Source organism: Pinus tabuliformis, chromosome Q (genome assembly GCF_031772625.1).
Source record: "Pinus tabuliformis cultivar Carrire ecotype Pingquan chromosome Q, CPIR1, whole genome shotgun sequence".
NCBI lineage: Eukaryota > Viridiplantae > Streptophyta > Pinopsida > Pinales > Pinaceae > Pinus > Pinus tabuliformis.
This window is the reverse complement of record NC_142296.1, coordinates 1,236,030,166-1,236,056,949: the sequence shown is the minus strand read 5'-3', so window position 1 is coordinate 1,236,056,949 and position 26,784 is coordinate 1,236,030,166. Positions and strand designations below refer to the sequence as shown.

General features: G+C 36.4%; 1 protein-coding gene across 1 annotated transcript in view; it reads right to left on the bottom strand.

Annotated features, from left to right (window-relative positions):
* LOC149224281 (putative rhamnogalacturonate lyase B) overlaps positions 1-26,784 on the bottom strand; it is a 480,785-nt gene that overhangs the window by 264,297 nt on the left and 189,704 nt on the right. The window contains exon 8 of the mRNA XM_089386062.1: positions 6,441-6,547. Coding sequence (XP_089242188.1) covers positions 6,441-6,547 — 107 coding nt within the window. The remainder of the gene's footprint in view (positions 1-6,440; positions 6,548-26,784) is intronic.

Below are 26,784 nucleotides of genomic sequence, written 5' to 3'. Positions count from 1 at the left end.
ATCTAAAACAACTACAGGTATACAAGCCTCAAGGCAATAGGTAGCCCATGACTCATGAGTCAACAATCCACATAGTCATCATCAGAATCAGCATCAATGTCCTCATCATCATGGTCACCACTGCTCTCCTATGCCTCCTCCTCCTCCCCTGTATCCATAGTCGCCTCTGCATCTGCTGGTGTGGAGGATGACCCCTCTAAAATATCACTGTCATCAAATCTAACAAGCTCTAGCACTGGATCATTGAGATCCAGGTTGGCCAATGCCAACTCAACACTGTTGTCCAGACCCATATCATCAGGAAAGACATCCCACATCTTTGCCTTTCCCCTCAACCACTCTTCCCTCTGCCTTTAAATAAGACGAAGATTGGTGTGCACATACACCATTGTCTTTGCCCTGGATTGCTCAAGCCTGCTCTTCTTCACACTATACAAATTCCAATATGTGCTCCAATTCCTCTCACAACAAGAGGATGAAGTCACCTGAGCGAGGAGCCTCATGGCTAACTACTATACAAATTCCCATATGTGCTCCAATTCCTCTCGCAACAAGAGGATGAAGTCACCCGAGCGAGGAGCCTCATGGCAAACTGCTGAAGAGGAGGGCTTGTTTCCCCATGATTTGCCCACCAAGAATAGGGCTTCTTAGCCCCCTGTCTCTAATCACATCATTTACTACAAATCAACTAGTGACAGTGAAAAACTCTGCAAAGGCATCCTCCACCTCATCAAGGGATGCTCTATCCTGGAAAACCCGCCTGAATGCATCTTTCCTTTCCTGTGAGATTTCACCATCCATGTGAGGAGGGAATCTGCGAGAAGGTCCACCATTCAGCCACTCGTGGTTGTAGTATTCTGGGTTCAATGAGTGAGCCCACAATGTAAAGGTGTGCAATTCTTGTCCCATCTACTGACAAGAATATCCTGTATAGTACCACAAAAGGCGTCTAGTGATGTCTCATACTCGGGGCACTCATTCTGTAGAATAATGCTCCTCACAAACTCAATCATGGAATCTCGTCCCTCATAAACCTCTCCTAGGATGGGTTTGTCTGTATCTGCAAATCGAAGCAAAGAAATGATAGGGTCCACGATCTGAATAATTAGATCTACCCTCTCCCACCAAGCATCATCTAGCACTGTTTCCTTCACTCTTTTAGAGGCTACTTGATCTGTCTTTCTCCAAAAAGACCAAAACTCAAAAATAACCATGGCCCCAAGAGCGGTCTTGACCTCCCTCAACCTCTTCAACATCATGAATGAGGAGGCAAATCGTGTATCAACAATTTTCAACAATGATAGATTGTTGTACTCCTTGTAGATAGTGAGGGCATTTGTATGATTTTGCACAAAGTTACGAATATGTCGTGTATCCTCAATAATGTTACCAATCCAAAGCACATCAGAAGCGATGGATTTCAATGCTGAGTTCAATGAATGGACAATGCAAGGTGTCCAAAACACTTGTGGATATTTAGCTTCCACAATCACGCCAGTAGCCTTGCAAACAGGTGCATTATCTGTAATGATTTGCACACAAGAATCAACACCTACATCTTCAATAACTTTAATAAATAACTCACCCATAAATTGTGCATCCTTGTATTCTCCAAGTGTATCCACTGCTTTCAAGAAAACTGGACCATTCAAGGAAAACACCATGAAGTTGATCATTGGGTGTCGTGTTGGATCTGTCCATCCATCAGAAACAATGGTAACCCCAGATGTTGGCCATGATGCTTTAATAGGCTCAAGCATTTTTTGCACCTCTTTTTTCACCTTCGTCAACAATGTGGTTCTAAGCTTCTCTGAACCAGGAGGCACATACCATGATGGAGACCCATGAGTTAGAGCTTGACACATCTCAATAAATAGAGGTGAGCGTGCAACATTAAATGATATGAAGTTTTGATAGAAAAAGAAGGCAACGCTGAGATCAAGCTCTTCCCGTTTCTCTTTTTGAAAAATCTTGTCCACTGGAGCAAGTGAAATTGCTCTTCTTTTTGCTGCTTGACCCCCAATAGAACTCTCGAATGGAAATTTGGTGGTGTCTTTCCTCAAAAATGGAAGGGGGTCTTCATTCTTGGTTTTTCTTGATTTTGCAGCCACATTTGTCATACCAACAGTGAACTCCTTTTCCATTTTTTTCCTTTTTGTAAAGGAACAACTTTACAAACTCCAATTCCATAACCTGGTAAAGCCAACAAATGGCCTTTCACACAGTAATATGTGCTTTTGAAAGAAATGTTGCAAAAGTTGCATCTCCATTACACATTGCCTCCTCCCTTCACCTTGGTGCTTGTCCCATCCTCTCTTGTGACATATTTCCACAAGGGATATTTCTCAGTGTTGTCTTTAGGTCCTCATCTTCCCTCTACATTACTTGCAGCAGACTCTAATGATATTGGGGGAGGAGGGGCATCTCCAATGGAGACATTCTTCCCCTTCCTTTGCCCCCTAACTACTGCCCTTGATTGAGCCTTGAATACTGTAAAAAAATAAACAAAACATGCACAAATTTGTAAAAAAAAATCATATACAAACTGCTATAATAGAAATGCAAAAAAATAGAGATGAAATGCACTTACCTGGTGCTTGAATCTCCTTTCCGAACACTCCACACCCTTAGGTCCTTGCTCCAAACCCTTAGCTCCTTGCCCACAGCTCAATGTATGCAAAACTGAAAGAGAGAAATGGTAAATGAGTGAAAGAACAACGTCCTTTTATGCCCGCAGGTTTCCCTATTTTGGGATTCGAATCCCAAAATCAGGACACATTGTGTCCTAACGGGACACGTACGGGATTCGAGTGTGTCCCGTTAGGACACGACGTGTCCCATTTTGGGATTCGAATCTCCAACAAATCGTGTCTGATTCATGAGATTCGGACATTGTAGCCTCCTTTCAGCAAATCCGGTTTCATAACCCTAAAGTCTTGATTATATTAAGAAAGTATTTAAGTACAAAATGGCAGAGTTTCCTCAAGCCCAATAGTTCATAACATGATACAATATGAGAGCCCATAGCCTCATTATATAGAGAGTTGGGAGCAAATCCCAAGGAAGAATGCATGTGAGAACTGAACTTGGAGCAAATCCCAAGAAAGATCAAGTCGAGTTCCTAGTGGAGATAATAGAGACACCAAGGCAAATCGAATTCCTCATGTCACACCCAAGGAAAGTCAAATTCTCTATATGGCATAGTAAACATATCCATGAGTGAACCAAAGCAATGAGATAACTCTAGTCAAACCAATTCAAACTCAAACCAAGTGTTGCCACCTCAGATGATGATCCCAAAGATGCTCTGCACAGATCCCAAGAACTGTGTGATCTCCTACAAGTGAAACTCATAATCCTCCACAGTGAAGTGCTAGGTGTACAAGCACTCGAGCTAACAGTGAGAGAAGGCCCCACGAAATCCTCAGTCCAAATATTCCATAGAATATTCCTTTAGTACATGAGTTCCTCTAATAAATTCGATTTTCCACATGTGCAACTGTTGCTTTATCTTTGGGAAAATAGATTTTGTAAAATAATGGTGTATTTATGATGCAGTGTACTAAGTCATCCTCCACATGTCCATTGATTCAACTCTTTCACTTAGGATAATTTCCAAGTCATTTCCATATCATTCTGTCACATGAATAATTAATTTCTCTCTATTTTATTTAATTCTAACTTAATTAAATGCCACAGTTTCCACTAAACTTAAGAAATGTGTGTTTTGAGGGTCCAAAACACAGTATTAACCCCTCAAAGTGTGTCATAGTAGAAAGTTGAGTGTGAGAGGTATAATTTTTATTACTCATACTCCATACAACTTCTCTAGACTACACTTATTACAATTTAAATGCAATTTTATTTGCAATTTTAGAATTGCGGAAAATCTAAAAAATTAAAAAATAACTACCTAGACCTAACGAAATTCCACAAAAAAAATTGTGTGATCTAGCATGGTAATATACATCGACTCTAGACATTAAGATGTGTTAGGGGCTCAACCTTCAAACTGTCACCCTGGCTTTGGGGTAAAAGGTGATTGAAAAAACCCAAAAAATTATCTGCCTCCAAAAAAGAAGAGATAATTAACTAGATAAAAAAAACACTCCAAGATGTACTTGTTTTCTAATCGAGTCCCAACATCTTAGGCCTATTACAGACTCAAAATTCATCATTATTGGTATCACTTATTACAATCCCCGCAAGGTGTGGAATCTGGGTACAAGAAAGATAATGAGAAATAGAAATAGAGTTAAAAAACTATGTTGACTGATGATATCTGATGGTACAAGTGTCCTTTGGATCATCCTTGGGCATGAAGTGTTTCATACATTCATCAGATGCCACTCCAGTGGTCAACAGGATGTATTTTTCCAGGGATGCAAAATCCAAATTCGTTGGCGTAAGGGAGCCAACATAGAGGGGTGTTTGCTTGGAGTTTTTGCAGAGAGTTTGCCACAAGAACAAATTTTCCCTTGGTGATTTGCAGGGCTGAAGGTGTGGTATTTTGGAGAGCTGATTTTATCATATTTGGGGCCTACGCAAGGTTTACCGAGCATCTTCTACATACTCACTAAGACTAGGAGTGTAGGGGACCTTGGACCTACAAATCACGTGGAGATTGGGAGAGGAAATTCGTTGGAGTTGGAGAGGACTTCATTGAGGGAGATTTGGGCATTTTTGCAGCAGTATGATTTTTGTAGCTTCTCTAACAGACTAGTGACAGCAACATGCAGATTTGGGGTCATCGGTGACTTGTGGATATAGCCCAAACACTTTCTAGGTTTTTGTGGGTTTTATGTAGAGAGGCTCCAGTTAATTTCAGTGAATTTTCTGAGAACTTTTGAGAGCCAAAACACAGGGTTGATTGGAACCAGCTGCAACAGTTTTTCCAGGGAGTGCACAGTTTTTTCCAAGGACCTTTCCAACACTTGGATATCATGTATTGACACCTGGGTTTTTCCATAGTTTGCAGTAGCAAGCTCAGGTTCCATTTCTACCACAGATGTACTCATATTTCCAGATTAATTCCATGGCTCAGATTTTTGGCTCTATTTAGTATTTACTGTGTTTACTGATTGTGATTTGTGTCATCAGAATTTTATTTTGTTGTAGCTGATTGCATGCATTTTATATTCACTGATATTTCCTAGTTAGGAATATTACAGAGGCAATTTCTTGGAGCTTTATTGTTGTTGTGTTGGTTCTGATTTTATACTTGTCAAACCTCATTTCATGTGGCAACAATGGAGGCTATATCTACCACAATGGAAGCAAACTAGGTGTGAAATTTCCTCTCTTTTTGCTTTGTAGTTTTGTTAATGGAAATTATCCTATTGCATCTGTAAAACTCACCCTAGATCTAGGTTTGAATATGTAACTCTTGCAGAACCTTTCCTACATAAAATTCTACAGAGATTAACAGCCAACTTAGAACTGCTGTGGCATGCATTTTTCAGTTCAGCTTGCCCCTAAAACATTTTTAAAACAGCCATCTAAATCTGCTCCATTAACCCTATTTGCCCAATCTGGAATCTAGCCACTTGTCTTCCCTTTCGACCACCTTAAATAAAAAGGTAAAAAATCCATCATTTTATTTATGTTTTGTAAATCTAGAAATTACTGTTGAATTCGTTAAAATCAGATTGCTACAAGTCTAAGAAACTCTTTTATTCACATCTATTTTAGACTTAGTTTCTGTTTCATAAATTTGGAATTTATTGCTCTAATTTCGCTTGAAACCACATTTCCATTAAGTCGTAGATGTCCCTTACATTCTATTTGCTTCACGGGAACCATAGTTTGCTTAGGGAAGCCCCCCTTGTGCCAGAGGAGAGCCAGCTTAAAAAGAGGGAAAGCACTACTGAAGTGACAGTGGGTAGTCTTTCTAAGTTGCTCTTGGGGTCTCACCTGTTGATTGGGACTTTTACAGCTCAAGTTAGAACTTGGGCGGTAACAAACCTAATTATGAATAATCAGTCCAAATCGTACTGGCATGAAGTGGCAAAGTTCAACGGAAGATACATGAAGATAGGCCAAAATCCATTCTAGTTTCTTATGGATTTCTAACATTCTGTATGATTCTGATTTCATTAATTGATGCACCATGTGATGACTATCCTTAGCTAACTTGAATAGCATCTCCGATGATTTTCTCCGAGTTTTTCAGGTCCAAGTTTATGCTTGCCGATATTTTCTCCTATATTTTCAATAAATTTCTTTCTGGATCCTCAGCAATATATTCCCCAAAATGATATTTCCAATATTGATTTTACATATATAATTATCACAAATATAAATTCAGAATGGCAGAACCACATCTTAACTAACAAAAACATACATCTTCATTTTTACTGTACCTCATAATGCAATGTCTTAGCTGACACTACATCTCATTCGGTCTAACAATATAGAATGCATCCCACATTGAAACTTACTTATCATGTACTAACAGTTGTCCAGTAATATATCCTCGTTCTGGTCTCTTTCTAAATAATGGAGATTCAGGCCACCCATAAGGCCAACTTTGTACCTCCTTTATCATCTGAAGAAAGGGAAAAACAAACGTTCAACATGGCAGACTAGATACATTCATCAATCCAATGTTCTTACCACACAAGTTGAATAATAAATCTTGAAAATCACACTCATCCTATATGAATAACAAACTATACATAACATGCCTTATATTAGCTATTGATATAATAACATTCAATTTAACTATGCTTTATTACACACTTCAATAGAACCCACAAGAAAAGTATATGCGCAACTGAAAATAGAGAACCAAACTTATTTTCATAATATATAATCCATTTTCACTTAATATTCACATTAATGGAATTTTGAGATCTGAAATTGACATCTAAAAAAATAAAAGTTACAAATTTTTAAAGGAAAATAAATAAAGTTATTTCTTTTATTGTATTTTCAGCTTATCTCCTTATAGCTTTACTCAAATGTCAAGTGTAAACACCAATTACTTACAGAATATCCACTCTACATACTTTTTAGCAGATCCACACCAATAGGTAAACAAAATAAAATTAAAAATAAAATTTTATATATATATTCATGAAAAAATGTGTTTCTTTCAGTTTTTCATGTATTTTCATTTTTTTTGGTGTGTCTACTCAAAAGTATGCATAGTGGGTACTCAGAAGAGGAATTTAATTTCACATCCAACCGGTGTCTAGGCTTAACATTTGAGTAAATCTATAAGCAGATAAGTAAAAAATACAATTAAAAATATATATATATTTTCCCTCCAAAATTATTTACCTTTGAGAATAACATCATCATCTTGAATCTTATCACTTCTTTTAAAGTTGACTTTGCTAGTACATTTTTTGTTTTGAAGCCCACTTTTTACCTCAAAATTTCCCTAACGGTAATCAAACATGGAGAACATACATATGGTTGGAATGCAAGTTGGGGCTAAATGGTTGACCATTCAAATTGATTGATCAATTATATAAAAGCTTCACTAAAGATTTAAATTATTCTCATTAGAGCTATTACTTGCTCAGATGTACCTGGCAGGAAATGAGGACCCCCCATTCCCCAATGAACAAGGCACCAGTCAAACTTTTTTAGAGTTTAAAAGTCTAGCTGGGCAAATCTTGCCCCTTCTTCTCTCTCTTCTTCTATCTTCTCTCTCTATGCAAATTACATACCCCCATGGGGAAATTGACACTAACATGATGAACTTATGCAACAGATTTATATCCTTAGGACCTGGTTAGTAAGAACATCATTGTAGAGTGTTTATTTTACTTGGTTAATTATTTTTTTCTTTTTAGCGATAAATAATTAATTGAAATTTTTCACTTATTCATGAAAAAATGTGTTTCTTTCAGTTTTTCATGTATTTTCATTTTTTTTGGTGTGTCTACTCAAAAGTATGCATAGTGGGTACTCAGAAGAGGAATTTAATTTCACATCCAACCAATGTCTAGACTTAACATTTGAGTAAACCTATAAGGAGATAAGTAAAAAAAACAATTAAAAAATATATATATCTTTTCCCTCCAAAATTATTTACCTTTGAGAATAACATCATCATCTTGAATCTTATCACTTCTTTTAAAGTTGACTTTGCTCGTACATTTTTTGTTTTGAAGCCCACTTTTTACCTCAAAATTCCCCTAACGGTAATAAAACATGGCGAACATACATATGGTTGGAATGCAAGTTGGGGCTAAATGGTTGACCATTCAAATTGATTGATCAATTATATAAAAGCTTCACTAAAGATTTAAATTATTCTCATTAGAGCTATTACTTGCTCAGATGTACCTGGCAAGGAATGAGGACCCCCCATTCCCCAATGAACAAGGCACCAATCAAACTTTTTTAGAGTTTAAAAGTCCAGCTGGGCAATTCTCGCCCCTTCTTCTCTCTCTTCTTCTATCTTCTCTCTCTATGCAAATTACATATCCCCATGGGGAAATTGACACTAGAATGATGAACTTATGTAACAGATTTATATCCTTAGGACCTGGTTAGTAAGAACATCACTGTAGAGTGTTTTTTTTACTTAGTTAATTATTTTTTCTTTTTAGTGATAAATAATTAATTGAAATTTTTCACTTACATCCTTCAAAGCTGGAGTGTGATTTCCAACTAAGCCTTGAGTGTGTTTTCTAAATTAGGGTCAATGTATATTACCATGCTAGGCATTATCCAGACTCTCATGGAATTGCATTATGTATTTCTAGGATTTTTTAATAATTAAGAATTTCCCATAGGATGTAAATTTTTTAATTAAATTTTATGTAATGAATAAAAAAAAGTTACCAACTTAACAAGCATTGTAACCTCAAAATGAGAACTATAGACCAGAAAACCCATATTTTTGCAAAGTGTGAAAAAACACCATGAAAACAAAAGGTATTGATGTTGCATCAACGTTTTTTCTTCTTCTTATTTTTTCGGGTTTGTTGACCACTGGAGTGGCACCTGATGATTATATGAAGACTCCATGCCCAAGGATGATCCAAAAGACACTTGTACCATCAAATATCATCAGTCAACAAAGTTTTTTAATTCTACTTCTATTTTCTCATCATCTTTCTTGTACCCAGATTCCACACCCTGCGGGGAATTGTAATAAATGATACTAGTAATGATAAATTTTGAGTTTGTAATAGGCCTAGGATGTTGAGACATGATCAGCAAACGAGTACACCTTGGAGTGTTTTTTTATCTGGTTAATTATCCCTTCTTTTTTAGAGGCGGATAATTTTCTGGGTTTTTTCACTCACTTTTTACCCCAAAGCCGGGGTGACGGTTTGAAGGTTGAGCCCCTAACACATCTTAGTGTCTAGATTTGATGTATATTGCCATACTAGATCTCACATAAAAATTAGTGGAATTTGGTTAGGTCTAGGTAGTCAATTTTTAATTTTTTAGATTTTCTGCACTGCAGAAATTGCTAATAAAATTGTATTTGTAATGTAATAAGTGAGATCTAGAGAAGTTGTATGGAGTATGAGTGATAAAATTTACACCTCTCACCCTCAACTTTCTACTATGACACATTTTGAGGGGTTAAAATGTGTTTTGAACCCTCAAAAACTACTTTTCCTAAGTTTAGTGGGAAATTTGATAATTAATTAAGCCAAAAATTAAATAAATGGAAAAAAATAAATATCCACACATGCTAAATGTAGTGAAAATGAGGTGGAAAATTATGGAGGAGTTAAAGTGAAATCCCAAGGTGATGTGGATTCCTAAAATCAAGGAAACGACATGTGCTCAAATAAAATCGAATTTCTAGCATTAAATGAAAAAATTGATTACTTGGAAATTCAAATTTGTAAAGTTAATACACATTTGGGAGGATTTGGGAGAATATTTGGTGGATATTTTTATGGGAAATTGTCCCCACATGGGCTACCACCTATCTACACTTGTCATTCCATCATAAAATTCGAATTTGGCACATAAGGGAAGAAGAAAATGATGTCCACTTGCCAAAATTCGATTTTTACACTTGGCATTGGAGCTTCATTCAACAAATTCAAATTTGTCTTTGGAATTGTCACCTCATGCAACTTGTTTAATCACTTCTACATTGGGATCCTCCCAACTCTATATAATAGAGCCATGGGCTCTCCTATTATATCATATTGTCACTAGCTATTGTGCTTGCGGAAATGTTGTTGCCTTGTACACTTTTAAAAATATCAATAAAGACTTTGGAGTTTCATTCATGAGGTGTTTCTCCTTTTCGAATGTGATGAATTGTTGGTCATTGGTATAATTATTTTTACTCATGCTTTGATCTAATTTGTTTTCATATGCTCTTATAGATTTGTTAATGTAGAGCTGTCTTGCATTGACATTTGATTTACAAGTATGCCCTAAGTATAGAATGCTCTAGTTGGTTTCAAATAAATCTCTAGAGTTTTTTATCATTGTTTATTGCTAAATCGATATGGAACTAATTCTTGATTGAAGTTTTGTAGAGGGAACATCTTGTTGGGATCAAAGCAGCAAGTGTTAGGGGAAGTCTTTGGAGAGACCAACCCACTCTTGATACATTCTCAAAGGAACTCTAATTTGTTCTTTGAGCCTTCATAGTCTTATCTTACAAAATGGTTTTGCAGGTGTTTTGGAACATAACTTGTACACAAGCCAAGTACTTCTAAATTTAAATCTCTTTTAAAAAACACCGTACTTCGTTGCTTTCATTTGCTATCTAAGAGCTTGAAGATGGCTAAGAAAAGGCGAGAGTTTACTCAAACTCTTTAACTTATCCCTTTGTAAATTATAATTGTACATAAACATTTCATCTTGCTGATTTTTCCATGAATACTTAATTTATTTTGCAACCATTGTTTGGATTAGTGTTGATAATATCGGTATCAACAAAATATCAGCGAGGGTGCAGAAAACATCTTATCGGAAATATCGGCAACAATATCAGCAAGCATAAAAAAATGCATAATATATTCATTTTTTCAGGTTTTTAAATATATAAAGCAATAACAACATGAAATAAACACATTGGCACATAAATATGAAGAAAGCACTGATATATATGATGTCAAAAAAAAATGATACATCAAAAGCGATACCAAATCCTGCTAATCCCTGATAATTGTCCAATCAAGGACTCAAATGTGGAGAACCAATACAAAATAACATCACATATATAAAAGTATCTCATCATCATGAGTTATATGTAGCAAAACAAATGAAACTAGTAACTATCTATCTGAAATCAGTACCCTCTCCCACTTTTACGAGAAAACATGATGGGTTGTTTGCCAGACCTGCTCCTATCAGTAGAAGACCCTGGCCCTGCCCCTAATGTCAAATAATGAGTGCTAAGTATGGAGTTGTACTCTCCTATATCTATAGCAGATGGTGTTGATGTTGATGCTCCCACAGTCTCCTCCTCCTCTTCCTCTACCTCCTACTCTTCCTCCTCTTGTTGCTCCTCCTCCTCCTCCTCTGCCTCCTGCTCCTCCTCCGAGTCCTCCTCCTCCTTCTACCCCTGTTCTAATGGATCATCTGGCTCTAACCATGAAGGTGACTCCTCCAAGATGGGCTCTTCAGACTCCACCCTCCACTGAGACAATACATCAATATTGTCTAAGGAAATGGCATCTAGATCCATTGGTGTTTCTATTTGCTTCACTTGAAATCAGATATTGTAATGCACATATACTAAATCATTGAGGTGTGCAAACTCGAACCTGTAAGAGTGTCAAAAAAACTAATGAGTCTTGACTCTTGACTCTTGACACTTGAGGGTCATAAATTAAAAATTTTAAATTACAATAAGTGTAATTGCTCAACTGAAGGCTAAAGCTCAAAGTTATACCTGTTGCGCTTTTTTGCGTGTATTTTCTCAAATACACTCCAATTGCGCTCAACCCTAAAAGGCTACATGTTTGACTCAAGATTCTTATGGCCAATTTCTACAAATTTGGTGCCCTTGCACCATAGCTTTGGCACCAAATATCTACAACAAATAAAGAATAAAAAATTCAAAAACTTAAAACATAATTAAACTTTCAAATAAAAGTTACATAATTGAATTTTAAAAATCTAGAATTATAAGTAAGGAAATTCTAAATTGAAAATTCTAATTTCTAATGAGTGATGACTTGTCACTTACGTGGCATGAAGAGGGTCCTTTCCCTAATAGCATCATCAAAGCCAAATAGGCCAACACATTCCTGATAAGATTGTATCTCGTGATTGATTTTGCTACGAAGCTCAGGATCAGGTACCATCCTATGAATACAGGAATGGAGCCCTTCCATCACCTCGCCATCAAAATCAAAGCCGCATTTGTATGAAAATGCGGGGTTGAGGAAGAGTGATGTTGCATGAATGGGTCGATGAAGCATCCCTGTCCACCAACTATCAATGAAATCCCATAACATCATATGCCTATCAAGCCTAACAAAACCCTTGTCTGCATAATAAGAACAAATGGCCTCCTTGGCCCTATCCATGGCCTCATACAAATAAGCCATTGCAGGCTTCTCCCCATCTACCAATCTCAGAACCTTTACTATAGGTTCACTAACTGAGCATGCTTCTTCTACTCCCTGCCAAAACGTGTCAGAGTACACCATTTTTGCAATGGCTCTCCCGTCCTGTCTCCTGTTGTATCTACAATCACGCCACTCATCAAAAAAAACATTTGCTTCAACTCGAACTGGCATCGAAGCAAAGACTGAAGAGTAATAAAGTTTGTGGCAAAACGTGTGATTGTAGGACGCCGCAACTCCTTGTTTCTAGTGAACCTCCTCATGAGGCTAAGAACAAAAGCATGGTTATAAATAAACTTGGGGACGCTCCTAGCCATATCAACCACCTCCTTGATGAAGGAAAGTTTCCCCATATCCTCAAGCAACAAATCAATACATTGTGCTGCACACGGAGTCCAGAACAATCTACAATGCCTCTCCATAGGCATCTTGCCGGCAGACACATAATTAGTTGCATTGTCTGTTATGACTTGCACCACATTTTGCACACCAATCTCCTGAATGAACCCATCTCACAACTCACATATTGTTGTTGCATCTTTGATATGTGTTGATGCATCCACTGATTTAATAAACATGGTACCTGTAGGACAATGTACCAAGAAATTTAGAAGGGTCTTACCCTTCCTATCAGCCCAACCATCAGACATCACTATGCATCCAGAAACTTCCCATGTTTTTTTCAACTCTACCAATCTAGAGTTGATGTCTTGTTTTTCTGCTTGAAGAATTGGCACCCTCAACTCCTCATATGTATCACTTTTGTACCCTGGGCCCACAACAGCAATAGCATCACACATTGGGTGCCAAAATGGATTGGTTTTGATTATGCTAAGAGGTAAGTCGCTCCAGAAAAGACACCTCCCCATGACTCTATCTGCTTCTTGCTTCTCCCTTTTTTTAACAATTGATTTTATGTCAAGTTGTGCTCCATGTCCTGTTCGTCGAACAAAAAATAATGACTTCACACTAGTAGTAGCAGGTGATGTTGTGGAGCCCCTCCCACTACTCTTAGCCTCAAAATCAAAAGAAGATATCCCGAAAGACCTACCTGCACGTTTAGCCTTGTTTCTTTTTGCCTCTTCCTTCTTTTTGTCTTTTTCATCAATTGTTTCAAGAGCTTTTTGTATAAGCTCTAGACTAGAAACTGTACAAATCCCAACATCATGTCCAGTGAGTTTAGCCAGATGGTATTTCAATCGCGTAACCCCTTCTATCATCCTGATCCCACACAATTTGCATAATAGATATGCCCAATTTGTCCCACTGTTAGGCTCCCCATACTCCCAAAATGGGTCCAAGGTTTTTGGCATATTTGAATTTTGTAGTGAGTTAACTCAAACCTAGGGCACCAAAAAAAAGATTAAAATTAATAAGTAATTACTAATAACCACCTCATTTTTCAAAATAATTTTTTTGCTACATTATTTGCAATGTGAATTCAATGAAAAATGACAATAAGAGGGTGCATTTGAAAGTTAAAAAAAAATGGAGTTTGTTGTCCAAATATGGAGAAAACCCTTGCATTGGCTCATGGGCATGAAAATCATAGCAAATGGGGAAAAAAAAAGCAAAATGTTTGTAGTGAAAGAGGCAATCAAAAATGACCCTAAATCTATCAAAAAAATCATTAACATAGGGGTTTTTTAGAACATACCTATTAATGGAAGAAATGAAGATTGTCTCACTGTTCTTCAATCTTTGATCAACAAAAAATTCGTTGTTGGTGGCGATAATGGCTATTCAACCCTTGATTCCTCCTTGACAGCAAGCACAATGCTCTCCCCTTCCTTCTCCAACAATCAGAAAACAAAAATGAGGAAAAAAAAACGAAATTCGCCTTTTTTAGCTGCGGCACTGCGTATTTTTACCCGCCCGGTGATAAATTGGGTCGTAGCGTGATATTTTCCCGAAATATCACCGATATTTCAAAAATATCGTGATATTTTCAGGGAGAGAAAATATCGCGATATTTCCTCTCCCAGAAAATATTGCGATCTTTGCGAAAATCAGTGATATTTCGACGATATTATATACAGTGGTTTGGATTGTTTGCTAACTCTTGCGTGGCAGATTTTGAAGATAAACCTCTCGCAACATCTAACAAGTGTTTGCAGGACCTTTGGCAAGTGTTGGGGTTCGATTTCCAAGGATGTCGTGAGCCCTTTTGAGGCTTATTTTGGCCAAGTCAAGTTCACTAGAGGGCTGCCCATTTTCCTCTCTAAGCCATGGGCCTTAGGAGAGACTTCTTTTCTCTTTCTCATGCTAATTCCTCTCCTTCTAAGTTGCTGAAATTTACATGTAAAATTCAGATTTTAAATCTGAGATTTGTTGGTTTTAATAAAAAAGGTTTTCTTAGGCCTCGTTACTTGTGAGTTTTGATCAAGGTTCATAGTTGAAGCATCATATTGTAAACTTTTCCTTTAGGCTTTTTTGAGGCCTAGAGAGAGGTTCCCATCTCTTATTTGTAATACCTAATAAAATTCCAATTTTCTTGTTGGAGCTTGGGTTTCTACCCATGGCATCCCTTCTCCTCATTTAGAGGGAGGACCTTTGTTGGGTGGATTGATTCTCTTTTGCTAGTTTTCTTTTAACTTACATGCATGCTTTAATTGGGAATTAACACAACCTCACTATCACATTTCATTTTTTAAGTTAAAGTTTGTTACAATTTCATTTGAGCTTTGCATTCTCTATTTCATTGTTGTTGTGGAGCTACAAGATTACACTTTGGGCAATTCATCATTTACATGCAAGCATTTTATATTCTTAACAAACTTTGATTCGTTTCCATTTACCTTGGTAAATTGTTTCATGGGCATTTGAATACATGCTTCATTTTTATGCTACGTTGTTATCTTGAATATTAAAGCGATTTATTGTCATTGTCTATTTGAAACAAATTTTACTTTCAAGCAAATTATTTGTATAATTTTAATTCATTTCCAATCAATTGATGAGACACATGCAACACTTGTAAGCTAATTTTATTCCTCCAATTGAAGTTATAATTGCAACTTACGTTAAACACTATTTTATTTTCATTACTTTGAAGCATTGCAAATCAATCTCTCTTTTGGGGAAAAACATACATGCATTTCATCTAGGCATTTTAGTATAGGAAGGCCCGAAGCCTCATTAAAATTTTAGCTCCAACATAAATTGGTTGAAGTAGACATCTTAGGGAATTTCTACTCCTCTATTGACTCCTCATTGTGAGATCCATATCTTTGGGCGAAGGTGAAGCCTAAGGATTGAAGAGTTAAATTGTAATCTTGTTGTAGAGATAATTAATAAAATTAACCAAGAGCACTTCCATTACATTTACTTTACTTGTCTCTTGATAGTTTGAGTTTTCATATGAAAAGTCTATTCCGAAAGCAAGTATTGTAATCCTTTCAAACAAGAGTTTTCTTTTTATGCTTCAAATCTAATTGCATATTGATGTCTTGGTTTAACACTTCATTTTCTTTACATTTCCAAGTTAATTACTAATTTTTGGGTTTTGTATCTTACATATCTTGTGCTAACATTTTTTGTTAACATTCCAGGGTTACTTTGCTTTATCTTTTGAGAGCATTACATTTTACTTTGAGCAAATATATCTTTAAATTGTTAAGAAAATTCCTTATAAGGCACTAGTTTTATGGTTTTTCTCATGTTAATGATTAGCACTGTTATTTCAAGTTGTCCACATCATATTTTCCCATAAATCCTTAAAGATAATCCATTTTCACTATAACACTCTCCTAGAAACTCACATCTTTTAACTTAACTTTTCATTAGGGACCACCCCCCTTAGCTAAACTAGGAGATAGCTCAAATGGAGAGAGTCGGGATTAGTGTAACAGCCCCTTCTCTAAGTTCCTTGCCACCAACCACACCTTGTGGGGTTGAAGGCTTTTTCCCACTAGCTTGTAGGGAGTTGTAGACGGCAGGTGACAACAAGGTTAAAATTCCATTTTATTTTTTTCGCAACGGTATTAAAAACCAAAATTTTTGTGCAATAAACATGAAAAAACACCCTGAAAATGAAAAGTGTTGATGTTGCATCAACACTTTCATCATTTTTTTGGTCTGGGGGAGGGGGTTGAATATTTTTTTAATAATGACATTAAAAACTAAAAAAATTGTACAATAAACATGAAAAAACACGCCAAAATCGAAAGTGTTGTTGCTTCAACTATTTATGGAATAAAATTCCAACATTTTTTAGCAATGGCATTATAAATAATTTATCATGACTTTGAAAAACCTTAAAATTCCAATAAATTTTTATGATAACATAAAAGTTAAAATATCATGACTCCAAAACACTTAAAAATTCCAACAATTTTCAACCATGGCATTAAAGATAAATATCATGACTCTGAAAAACCTTAAAATTTTGACATTTTTCAACCATGGTGTTAAAGATAAAATATCACAACTTCAAATAACCTTAAAATTTCGAGATTTTTCAGCCATGGAATCAAAACCAAATGCCATGTTTAAAAATTCTTTAAATAATAAAAATAAATACCTAAATCAAGGAGTCTTTAAACCAAGAGTAATTTTTTTAAATGCTAAAAGTGTATCTCCTTTAAAGTCTCTGCCTTAATACAACTTCACACATTGCAACGAAAATTTAAAAATCAACCATCAAATTGACACACAGTTAAGGCGGACTTGATCCATTGTAACAAAAACTTAAAAAACAGCTATTGAATTGACGCATAGAGGGGTTGAGTTGCTAGTCGAGCATGGACACAGCCCTGGCCGCCAAAAAAAAAAGATTGATAAATAAATAAAAATTTAAAAAAAAAAAAAAAAGTTTACAAAATTTTTAATGAAGGTAAAAAGAAATAAATCATTAAAAAGAGAGTTTAAAAAAATTAAAAATAATAAAAACTAAACAAAAATTTGGGAAAAAAAAAAAAAATCAATCATATAAAAAATTATAAACAAAAAAATCAAAAATTAGAAAAATTTTAAAAAACAAGAAACAAATTTAAAATAGATAAATAACAAATGAAAAACAAAAAAATAAATCACTAAAAAACATAATTAAAAATAGAAATTAACAAACAAAAAATAAAATTAAAAGGCAAAAATAAAAAACTAAAAAAACAAAAATAATAAAAAATTAAAGTATTAAAAACAATTTAAAAAAAAAATAGTTATAACCAAAAAAAAAAAAAAAAATAATAATAAAAAATTGTCGCCCTGTTGATGGCGGCTCCTTGGCGTCCAGGTGAGACAGGTTGATTCCCATTGCCACTCTAGCCGCCATGCTTGCGGCCCCTTGGCACTTGCGTGGGGCAGGGAGTTGATTCCCAAAATCGACCAGCCACGTGTGGCACATCGTTGTTCGATTCTAGGAATCGACCTGCCGCCCCGCCTGGGCACCAAGGGGCCGCGAGCATAATGGGTGGAGCAGTGTTGGGTGGAGCGGCGCGATGCCCATGACCCTTTGGCACCCAGTGCAGCGACAGGTCTATTACCAAAATCGATCAACCACCCACACACAATTGGTCAATTCTAGGAATCGACCTGTCGTCCCGCCCCAATGCCCAGGGGGTCACTGGCAGGGCGACAAGAGCGATGACATCACTCCACTCACCCTGCCCCCAGCCCCTTAGCGCTAGGGCAACCAAATAAAATTTTAACCATTTTTTTAAATTGCTTTTAATATTTTATTTATTTATTATTTATTTTTTCGATTTTTTTCCAATTTTTTTAATAACTTTTAATGTTATTTAAAAAAAAAAAAAAAAAAAAAAATTTATAAAATGTTTTTTTATTTCTTTTTATATTTTAATATGGTTTTATTTATTATTTATTATTTTTCTGATCTTTTTTAAAATGTGGAATATTTTGTATTTATTTATATTTTTAATTTGTTTTTTTTCTCTCAATCTCTTTTTTTAATAATTATGTTTCTTTTTTTCTTACCTCTTTTTTTCTAACATGTTCGTTAATTTGTTTAGTCCTTTTTCTTTTTTTTTAATCTATTTATTTCAATTTTATGTCTAATTTTTTAATAGAACTTGTAATATTTTTAATATTTTTTTTCAATTTTAGGGGTGGCATGAGCGGGAGGGATCTTAATCAATTCTGATGGAATCATTAATGAAATTTTCTCCAAGGACCTTGGGAATAAGACCAATAACCAAGCAGAAATGTGTGGTCTTTATATGGGCTTGAGCATCGCCAACAACAGAGGCATATCTAAAATCATCATCTTGGGGGACTCCCTTTTAGTCCTTCAATAGATGAGGAACACATCCCCACCAAGAGACAGTACCCTCCATCTCTTGTATCATTGAGTAAAGACTGTTCTCTCAGGCTATTCTAAAGTCTCCTTCTATAAACCAGCGCGAGATTAATGGAGAAGAGGGGTCAATAATCATCCCCTAGTGATTCATGAAGATTTTAATTTTTTCTCAAATTCATTTTGTCCCCCTTAAATTGTCGCCCCTTGTGCCCCTCGTCGCCTCTCCCATCACACTTATCACCCCTCCCCCCATCTCCTTGAATTACCCCGCACCCTTTCACCTCAACCCTCTCCTCCAACATGTTCTCTTCTGGCAGTTATAAGCAATGCATGCTCCCTCTTGGAGCTTGGTGTCATCCTCTCATGGCATCGTCCTAAGGTTCGTTCCTTAGCATTATTGCACTCAAATTGTCAAGGTTCCAAGGAAGCGGAAGTGCCAACTTTTTCAACAAGGATCAAATCACATATCAGCAGTTTGTGTGTCTTGGTCATCTCATTATGCAAGTTATATATTGTAAATGATCTTAGTAAAACCTTGAGTCTATGTAACAACCTAGGTAACCCTATAATTTGATGACGAATTCCATCCTATGAGGTTTTTTAACTTCACTAGTAACCTGTGTTTTTCAATACGGCTAATTAGAAAAGTTTTTTCCCTCCAGCTTAAACCCTCAAAGCTAGGGTAAAATTTATTGTTGAATTATTTGGTGAGTCCTAGTGTTTTTAGTCGAATCTGATGTAAACGTGATTTGAAAATAATTTAAGCTAATTGGCTGAATTATTTTATTACAAATCACTTGGTTTATTAGATCATATTGTGTCGCAGATGGGTTGTGTCTTGAGGATCTAAGCCAAATGTATATTCCATCTTTGAGTCTTGTAAATGAAAAATCTTACGTTATTAAAAGGTTGGAAAAATAATTAAATCCCCTCATGTGTAAATAAATTAGTTTTTCTAGCAAAATAAATCCTAAGCCAGAAAATTAATTAATTAGAGTCAAATTAAATTTTCTTAAGAAAATAAATTCTTCAAATGAAAAAATACGTGGGTCTCAAAAGAATTAATTTTTAAATGTCCTCCACCAAGAGAATATTGTATATTTCAAGAAAATTTGGACCCTTGGACCTTGGTAGTTAAGTCAAAGTCAACATTTTGAGGAAATTAGCTCAAAATAATTAATTTTGAGCTAAATTAAAATGGAACTGAATGATAAATTCGAAAATTCCTCAAAAATAAAAATAAAAAATCAAGGACCAAGATTAAAAGATTTTGAAGTGTTTATCAACGGCCAAGATTATTTTGACAATGATCAAAGAAACTAGCCATTATTTTTCTGTTTGGAGATTTATCTGTAAATTAGAGAGTCAGATGAGTCTCTAGTTATGTTACATGGGAGCGAGAGCGGAAGCGGGGAGCGGGAGCGACCATTTTCAGAAACTCCCGGTTTGGGAGCGAATCCCGGAGCAATTTTTTAAAAATATATATATATATTTTATATTTTTTTATTTTTGATACATATATGTCAACAAAAACATGTAGAATGATGAATTAGACATAAAAAACATAAAAAAAACATAGATTGATGATTGATCATTGAACCATATCACATCAATGATCAATCATCTAGAAATTATAATCTTCATCAACCATGTCCACAAGTTAGTAAAATACATATTACAACTGCAACATATTGAGTCTCGTGAATCATGATTCATCAAATTCAATCTTAAAGTTTCAACTTCAAGCTTTCAAAATTGAAAATTCAATATATAACATTTATCATCATTGATCACCAAAGTTGTACTTGCAAGCTAAGTTTAACCATTACAAGAAGTAATATCTTAGATATTTCTAAGTCCTAACTTCTAACTGTTAACATGAAATGAAATGTTATAAAATGAAACATGAATAATGAAATGAAATGAAACAACTTTAGTCTTTCACAAAGCATCATATTCATAATTCACAATCATTACCAATGAGTTATAATTGCCAACTTCAAACTTCAAATTTTCATTGTCACAGTCATATATTGTTTACAAAAAATATCATTATGATATGAAAGAGTCAAGAGTCAAGGACTCAAAACTCAACAGTTATGAAAACTAAAGTCTAATAGAAACTAGAAAAGACAAGTAAACTATAAATCTACATGTGGCCCTTGCCACGAGAGTCTCCAGGAGTATAAGCAGGTCGTGGTGGTCTTCTAGGAGTCTCCCGCACAGACCGACGACCAGAACTAGAAGGCACATGCCCTCCATGTGAGGGTGTAAATGGAGGTGGCGACAGCAAAGAAACAAGACTCGGACCTCGAGCACTGCTACTGGATGGTGGAGGTGGAGGTGGCATGGCTGCTACAACTGCTTCATCTTCATCCCTTATAAGTTCCTCTTCCAGTTCTTCAAGATGTACAATGCCATCCTCCAAATTTTCATCCTCTGGGTGATTGTCCCAAATTTTATATGTGGGATCCTCATAAGCCCGATCACAGTAATGACTCAACAACTTCAAGTTGTAGTGCACATAAACCAAGCTTTTTGCTCGGTTTTCATTGAGTCTGTTTCTTTTCACATTATGTATGTAGCTGTAGGTGCTCCAACACCTCTCTGCAGAAGAAGTATTTACAACCTGTGAAAGAACTTTTTTTTCCAATTTTGGCAAAAGTCCCTGGCCGCCATATGTTTCCCACCATGTGAGAGAATCAAATCTATCTCTGTCGTCCATTGCATGGAAGTTACCATACAAACCAGTGCCACTGAAGTATTTGCCTATTTCAAGGCGCACAGCTGCACATTCCTCCCTGTCAGGTATCAACTTTTCTAATGCTTGCAAATATCCACTAGTTACCTCTGGATCTAAATGGGGTTTGGTCCTAATCCCACCCCCTAGTGCAGGTTGGCCCAACCAAGATGTAGAGTAGTATTTTGGCGTAAGAATATACGCCAAGCAATGTAGTGGAAGATTAAGTCTATTTCACCGTTTACACACACAATCATGAATCAGTTTGTACAAGTTGGGATCTCTGTTATGAACAATATCTTTTATTTGCCCCAACACGGTATCCATTTGCTCATACACCTCGCCAATCACTGGTTTGTCTGTATCTGCAAACCGAATCGTGTGATAAATGGGCTTGGTGAAATCCAATACTTGCCTCACACTTGTCCAAAACTGACCATCAAGAGCGGCCTCCTACACCAGTTCAAAACCTTCCCTGTCAGCTGCATTATAGCCCTTTCCTTTAATACCTGCCAATGTGGACTTGATACCATGCTAGCCAATGACTCTCTTACCTTCAAAAGACACCTGAAGGTGAGGTAATAGCTACCAAATCTGGTCTTCGCAATCTTCAACAACTCCAATCTCGAGTGATTGCAGAAAAGGCCATGGGTATTGCTATGATTTATAATAAATTTTATCATTTGTTTGCCTTTCTTGTACAAATCACCAATCCATTGGTATTGTGCTTTTTTGTTCTTGACAACATCATGCATCAGAAGGTTCAATGTGTGAACCAAACATCCAGACCAAAATATGTTGGGGTATTTATCCTCAATAATTGCTCCCACTGCCTTACAATTAGCAGCATTATCAGTGATGACTTGGATGACATTGTATGGCCCAATACGGTCAATTGTTTCAAGTAATGCTTTTGCAATGTTGATGGCGGTCCTGAACTTGTCTGAGTAATCATGTGCAATTAGAAAGATGGCACCACTAACAGACACAGCAAGAACATTTATCAATGGCTTGCCTTTTACATTTGTCCATCCATCAGATATAATGGACACCCCATGGTCAGTCCAAGAACTTGTCATTCTATTCAAAGAATGTGATATTTTTGCTTTTTCATGATCAAGTCCAACAGTTCTTGCCTTGTCATACCCAGGGCTCTTGTATCCTTTAGGTGCATCATTTATGGCAAAAACCATTTCGTGCCAATAAGGTGAGCGAAGAACATTGAATGGTATCCCACATGCATAGAGAAACCTGTAAACCTTTGAATCCACATCATTCCTACACCCCTCATCAAGGAAATCTGATATGGTTCTACGCCTTAAAGATGATGACCCTGTGCCTCCATATCCATTGCCTTGGGAGGATGTTGAAGGAGTTCTTTGTGCTTGTAGTTGTGAGCTTGGTTCAAAGAAACCCCTTGATTTTTTTGATTTGTATTGGGCTTCCTCCTCTTCCCTTATGTATTTGGCTCTATCCGCTGTTGACACCGCTGGACAAGTTTTGATTCCTATTTGTTTGTCTCCATCCCATGGTCTTTTCCCGCAGAGGTGTTTTCTAGCACGGATGTATGAACCTGTGTAATCATTGTTACAATGGGGGCAATGAAATTTAGTGGTTCCACCCCCTCTCCCTGTTTCAGCCCTGTTAACATATTTCCACAATGGGGTTTGGTCTTGTTTAGTTTTTTGAGAGTCATGTTCACCCTCTTCCAGCTCCTCCTCACCAAGGTTTTCATCAATTCGACTTTCTCCAGCTTCTTCATCCCCCTCTTCATTTTGGCCCCTCCGTTTCCTACTCTCCAACACCATAATAACCATAAAAGGGACCAAGAAGAGGAAAATGCCAAGAAATATAGCCAGGTCCATGGTGTTTGATATTTGTAGGCTTTTGAATCTGCTAATAAATTTAATTTATTTAGATTAATTAATTTAATTTATTAATTTAATTTAGATTCATGATTTTTAAACTAAATAAAATTAATAAACTAAATAAACTAGATTAAACTAACTAAATTACTACCTAACTAAATTAAACTAACTAAACTAACTAAATAACTAAGTTACTTACCTCTTTGCAGGCTTGCTCCTTGCTCCTCGGCGCTTGCTCCTCGCTCTCCTCGCTCCTTTGCTCTTGCTCTCCAGCTCTAACTCAACTCATTCAAGTGATAATGAAATATTTTTAGCCCCATTGGGCTTTTAATGCAAATTATTTTATTTTTTTTTAATTTGATTTTTTTCGGGTCCACGGATTTTTTTCCTGCCGGATCGCTCCCAGCGCCGCTCGATTCACTCCCGGAGCGAAAATTTATAGCTCAGGAGTGGTCGGGAGCGATCGCTCCCCGATCGCTCCCGGGCTATAATTTTCGCTCCAGGAGCAATGGGAGCGACGCTCCCGACAGTGGTTCCTAAATTGGCAGTGAGCGAAAAAAAAAATTCGAGAGCGCGCTCCCGAGCCACTCCCACCCAGAGCGCAGATTGGGAGCGGGTTCGGGGGGGGGGGCTCCCCCGCAACATAGGTCTCTAGTCATCTTCCTCTCTAACTAAAAAATTGTTGCTGAAGCATTTTGTAAACTATTCTCCTGCTAGGAACTATTTTTTCTACTATAATAAAAGACTTTTGGGTGCAACTTGAGGTGTTCTTGTTTGTTGATTTGTAATATGTATTGACTACGGGCTTCCTATGTGGTGTTTTATATTATTATTTTGAGATAATACATAGTGTTTGCAGGTAGTTAATCCCTGGTCTCCAAGTTCATAGACTGTGGGCAAGGGTTACTTTGGTTGGATCCTTGGTTTTTATATGGTGGATTGAGTCTTTGCTAGGGTTATAGCGAGCATGAATTTTTCTAAAGCATTTTAGCCATTCTTTCAAGGAAAAAAAATTCATAAAACAATATTTTTCTCAAAATCTATTTTAAAACCCATGTATATTTTGTAAAATAATTTTGTAATTTTAATTGTAAATTATTTTTCTAACTTGAGTTGGGGTTTTTAGATGCATTTTGTATATATTTGGCGTTTGGGTGTTGTAAATTTTATTTTTGCAAGTTAAATCAAGGAGTTAAGTGGAAGAAGAGCTAGATCTAGGCCCTTGAGGGTAAGATGTAGTCTCTTGGAATTTTTAGCAGGGTTTCCACAAAAGAATTTTTACAAAATCAAAGAGTTGAAGCATAAAAAAATTGGCGCAAGGGTTTCAATCTTTTCAGGGCTTCTAGCCCCGGTTCTTCCCTCCTAGGCCTTAGCATCCCTCCTTCTACCCTCTGTGTCTTAGTTTCTAGCTCTCCCAGGGCTAGTCGTGATCCTTAGTCGCTGCGGCTTCCCTTCCTTACCCTAGCCGCAGGCCCTAGATGCCTTGCGGCTCCATCTTCAGCCTTTCGTCCTCCTCTGTGAGGCCTACTCGTCCCTCCATCCAGCCTTCTCATCCTCTACTCCTTCTCCTCTCAGCCTCCTCTCCCACCTTTCTCTAAGTCGCAACCCTCTAAGGGTTTGCATCCCTTCCTTTTGTGGCCCTTAGGCCCTAGGCCATAAGCCTTAGGCCTTTTCTTAAGCCTCTAAACCCTCCATACCCCCAATGCTAGCCTCATTGGGCATAGTGTTGCCTCTTTGAGGCATTATTCTTCATCCTTAGGCCCTGATCTATATTCTTAGCCCCTTTTTCCCCACAATTTTGTCTCACTTAGCCTTGTTCTCTATTTCCTTGGCCTCTTTTGCCCTAAATTGACCTAAAACCCTAATCTGAAGTTTTAAGGTTAAATATTTGGCAGTTTTGCAGGTTTAAGGTCTCAAAATTCATATTTTTCAAGCGGCAACGTGATCCCAAAATTTCAACAAATTTCAACGATGGGATATTTAGGGTCTTGGGCCTAGGACGTGACCTCTAAACCCTTGTTTTACTTCAATTTTATTATAGCAGTCAAATCATTAATATCTAAGCCCTAAAATCACATTTTAAATGGTCAAAATCACATAGAATTGTAAAATCTCAATTTTCATAAGTTTTGGCCACTTGGGCATCTCTAATTTGACCTATATCTAACATTTTAGCTTGTTGGAATTTACTGCATAACTGTAAAATTCAGGTCTGAAATATTTCTGAAGCATATACTTAATAAAAATCAAAAAAATTGAATTTTCAGTTTCCAGAAATTTTTTACTATTTTTAGGCATTTTGGGCATCATCTCTAGTATTTTTAGCTTGTTGATCTGTCATTGTTTCACTGTTGTAATAACATATCAGTTCTGAAATTCGCTGAATCACACTTCCTAAAAGCCCTAAAAACTGAAATTTTTGTGTTCTAGTGCATTTTTACTATTTTTTGGCATATTGACCATCTATTTTTGGCATCTTTAGCTTGTTTATTTGTGGTTGTTTACTGATGTAAACTAAACAATCAAATCTGAAATATCACTCAATACACCATCACAAAGTGGGCTAAATAAGTTAAGTTACATCTGTTGGTCATTGAGAATTTTTATGTTTTATGTGTATGGCAAATTTCATGATTTGAAGTGGTTTCCTCACTGTTGTTATAACAATGATAAACTCTGAATTTTTACTGCTGATATAAATTGTCATAGGTCTAAAATTGGCTAATCTCATCTTTGCATTTAGAATCCGACATTGATCTTGTTGATTGGCATAATATCTTGTGTTAATAATCAATGGTGGATAAGTTGGTTACTTGAAATTTACACTTATATCACTTAGCACTCATATTGTTTAAGATTGTATCACAACATTGTTAAGTACTCTTGCATTAAAACAAGTTTCACATAAGTACTTAACTGTAGATAATCTCATCCATAATCTCTTGCATAAGCATACTAGATTTAGATTGCATTAATAATTTACCTCCTAGCATAAACTAGGTTGATAGAGATATAGGGCAACCCTTCTCACTTAGCTTGAGGGGCCTCAGCAACTCTTCGGTGGTTAACACGGTGACCTTGCAGTCATCAAAGCCACAGTCTCTGCAGCGCCAGAGGCATCGAATGATAGGAGCACAACAGAAGGTATCGTTAATCAGGCCCTAGCCTACTTCCTGTTGGTCTCCTTCCCACAACCTACTTTGGAGCCCAGCTTCAAAATAGTTAAAGGAAGGTTACATCTAGATTAGACATTTAACTAAAAATAACCAAGATCTCTGCATCACACATAGGTCATAGGTTTGCGTATCATTCAGGTTAGTCAATCATTTTAAGCAGCGAGTGTCCATCCGGTCATTTGGTTCCAATTTACAATAAGCAAGAATTTGTGACTCTACTAAGGCA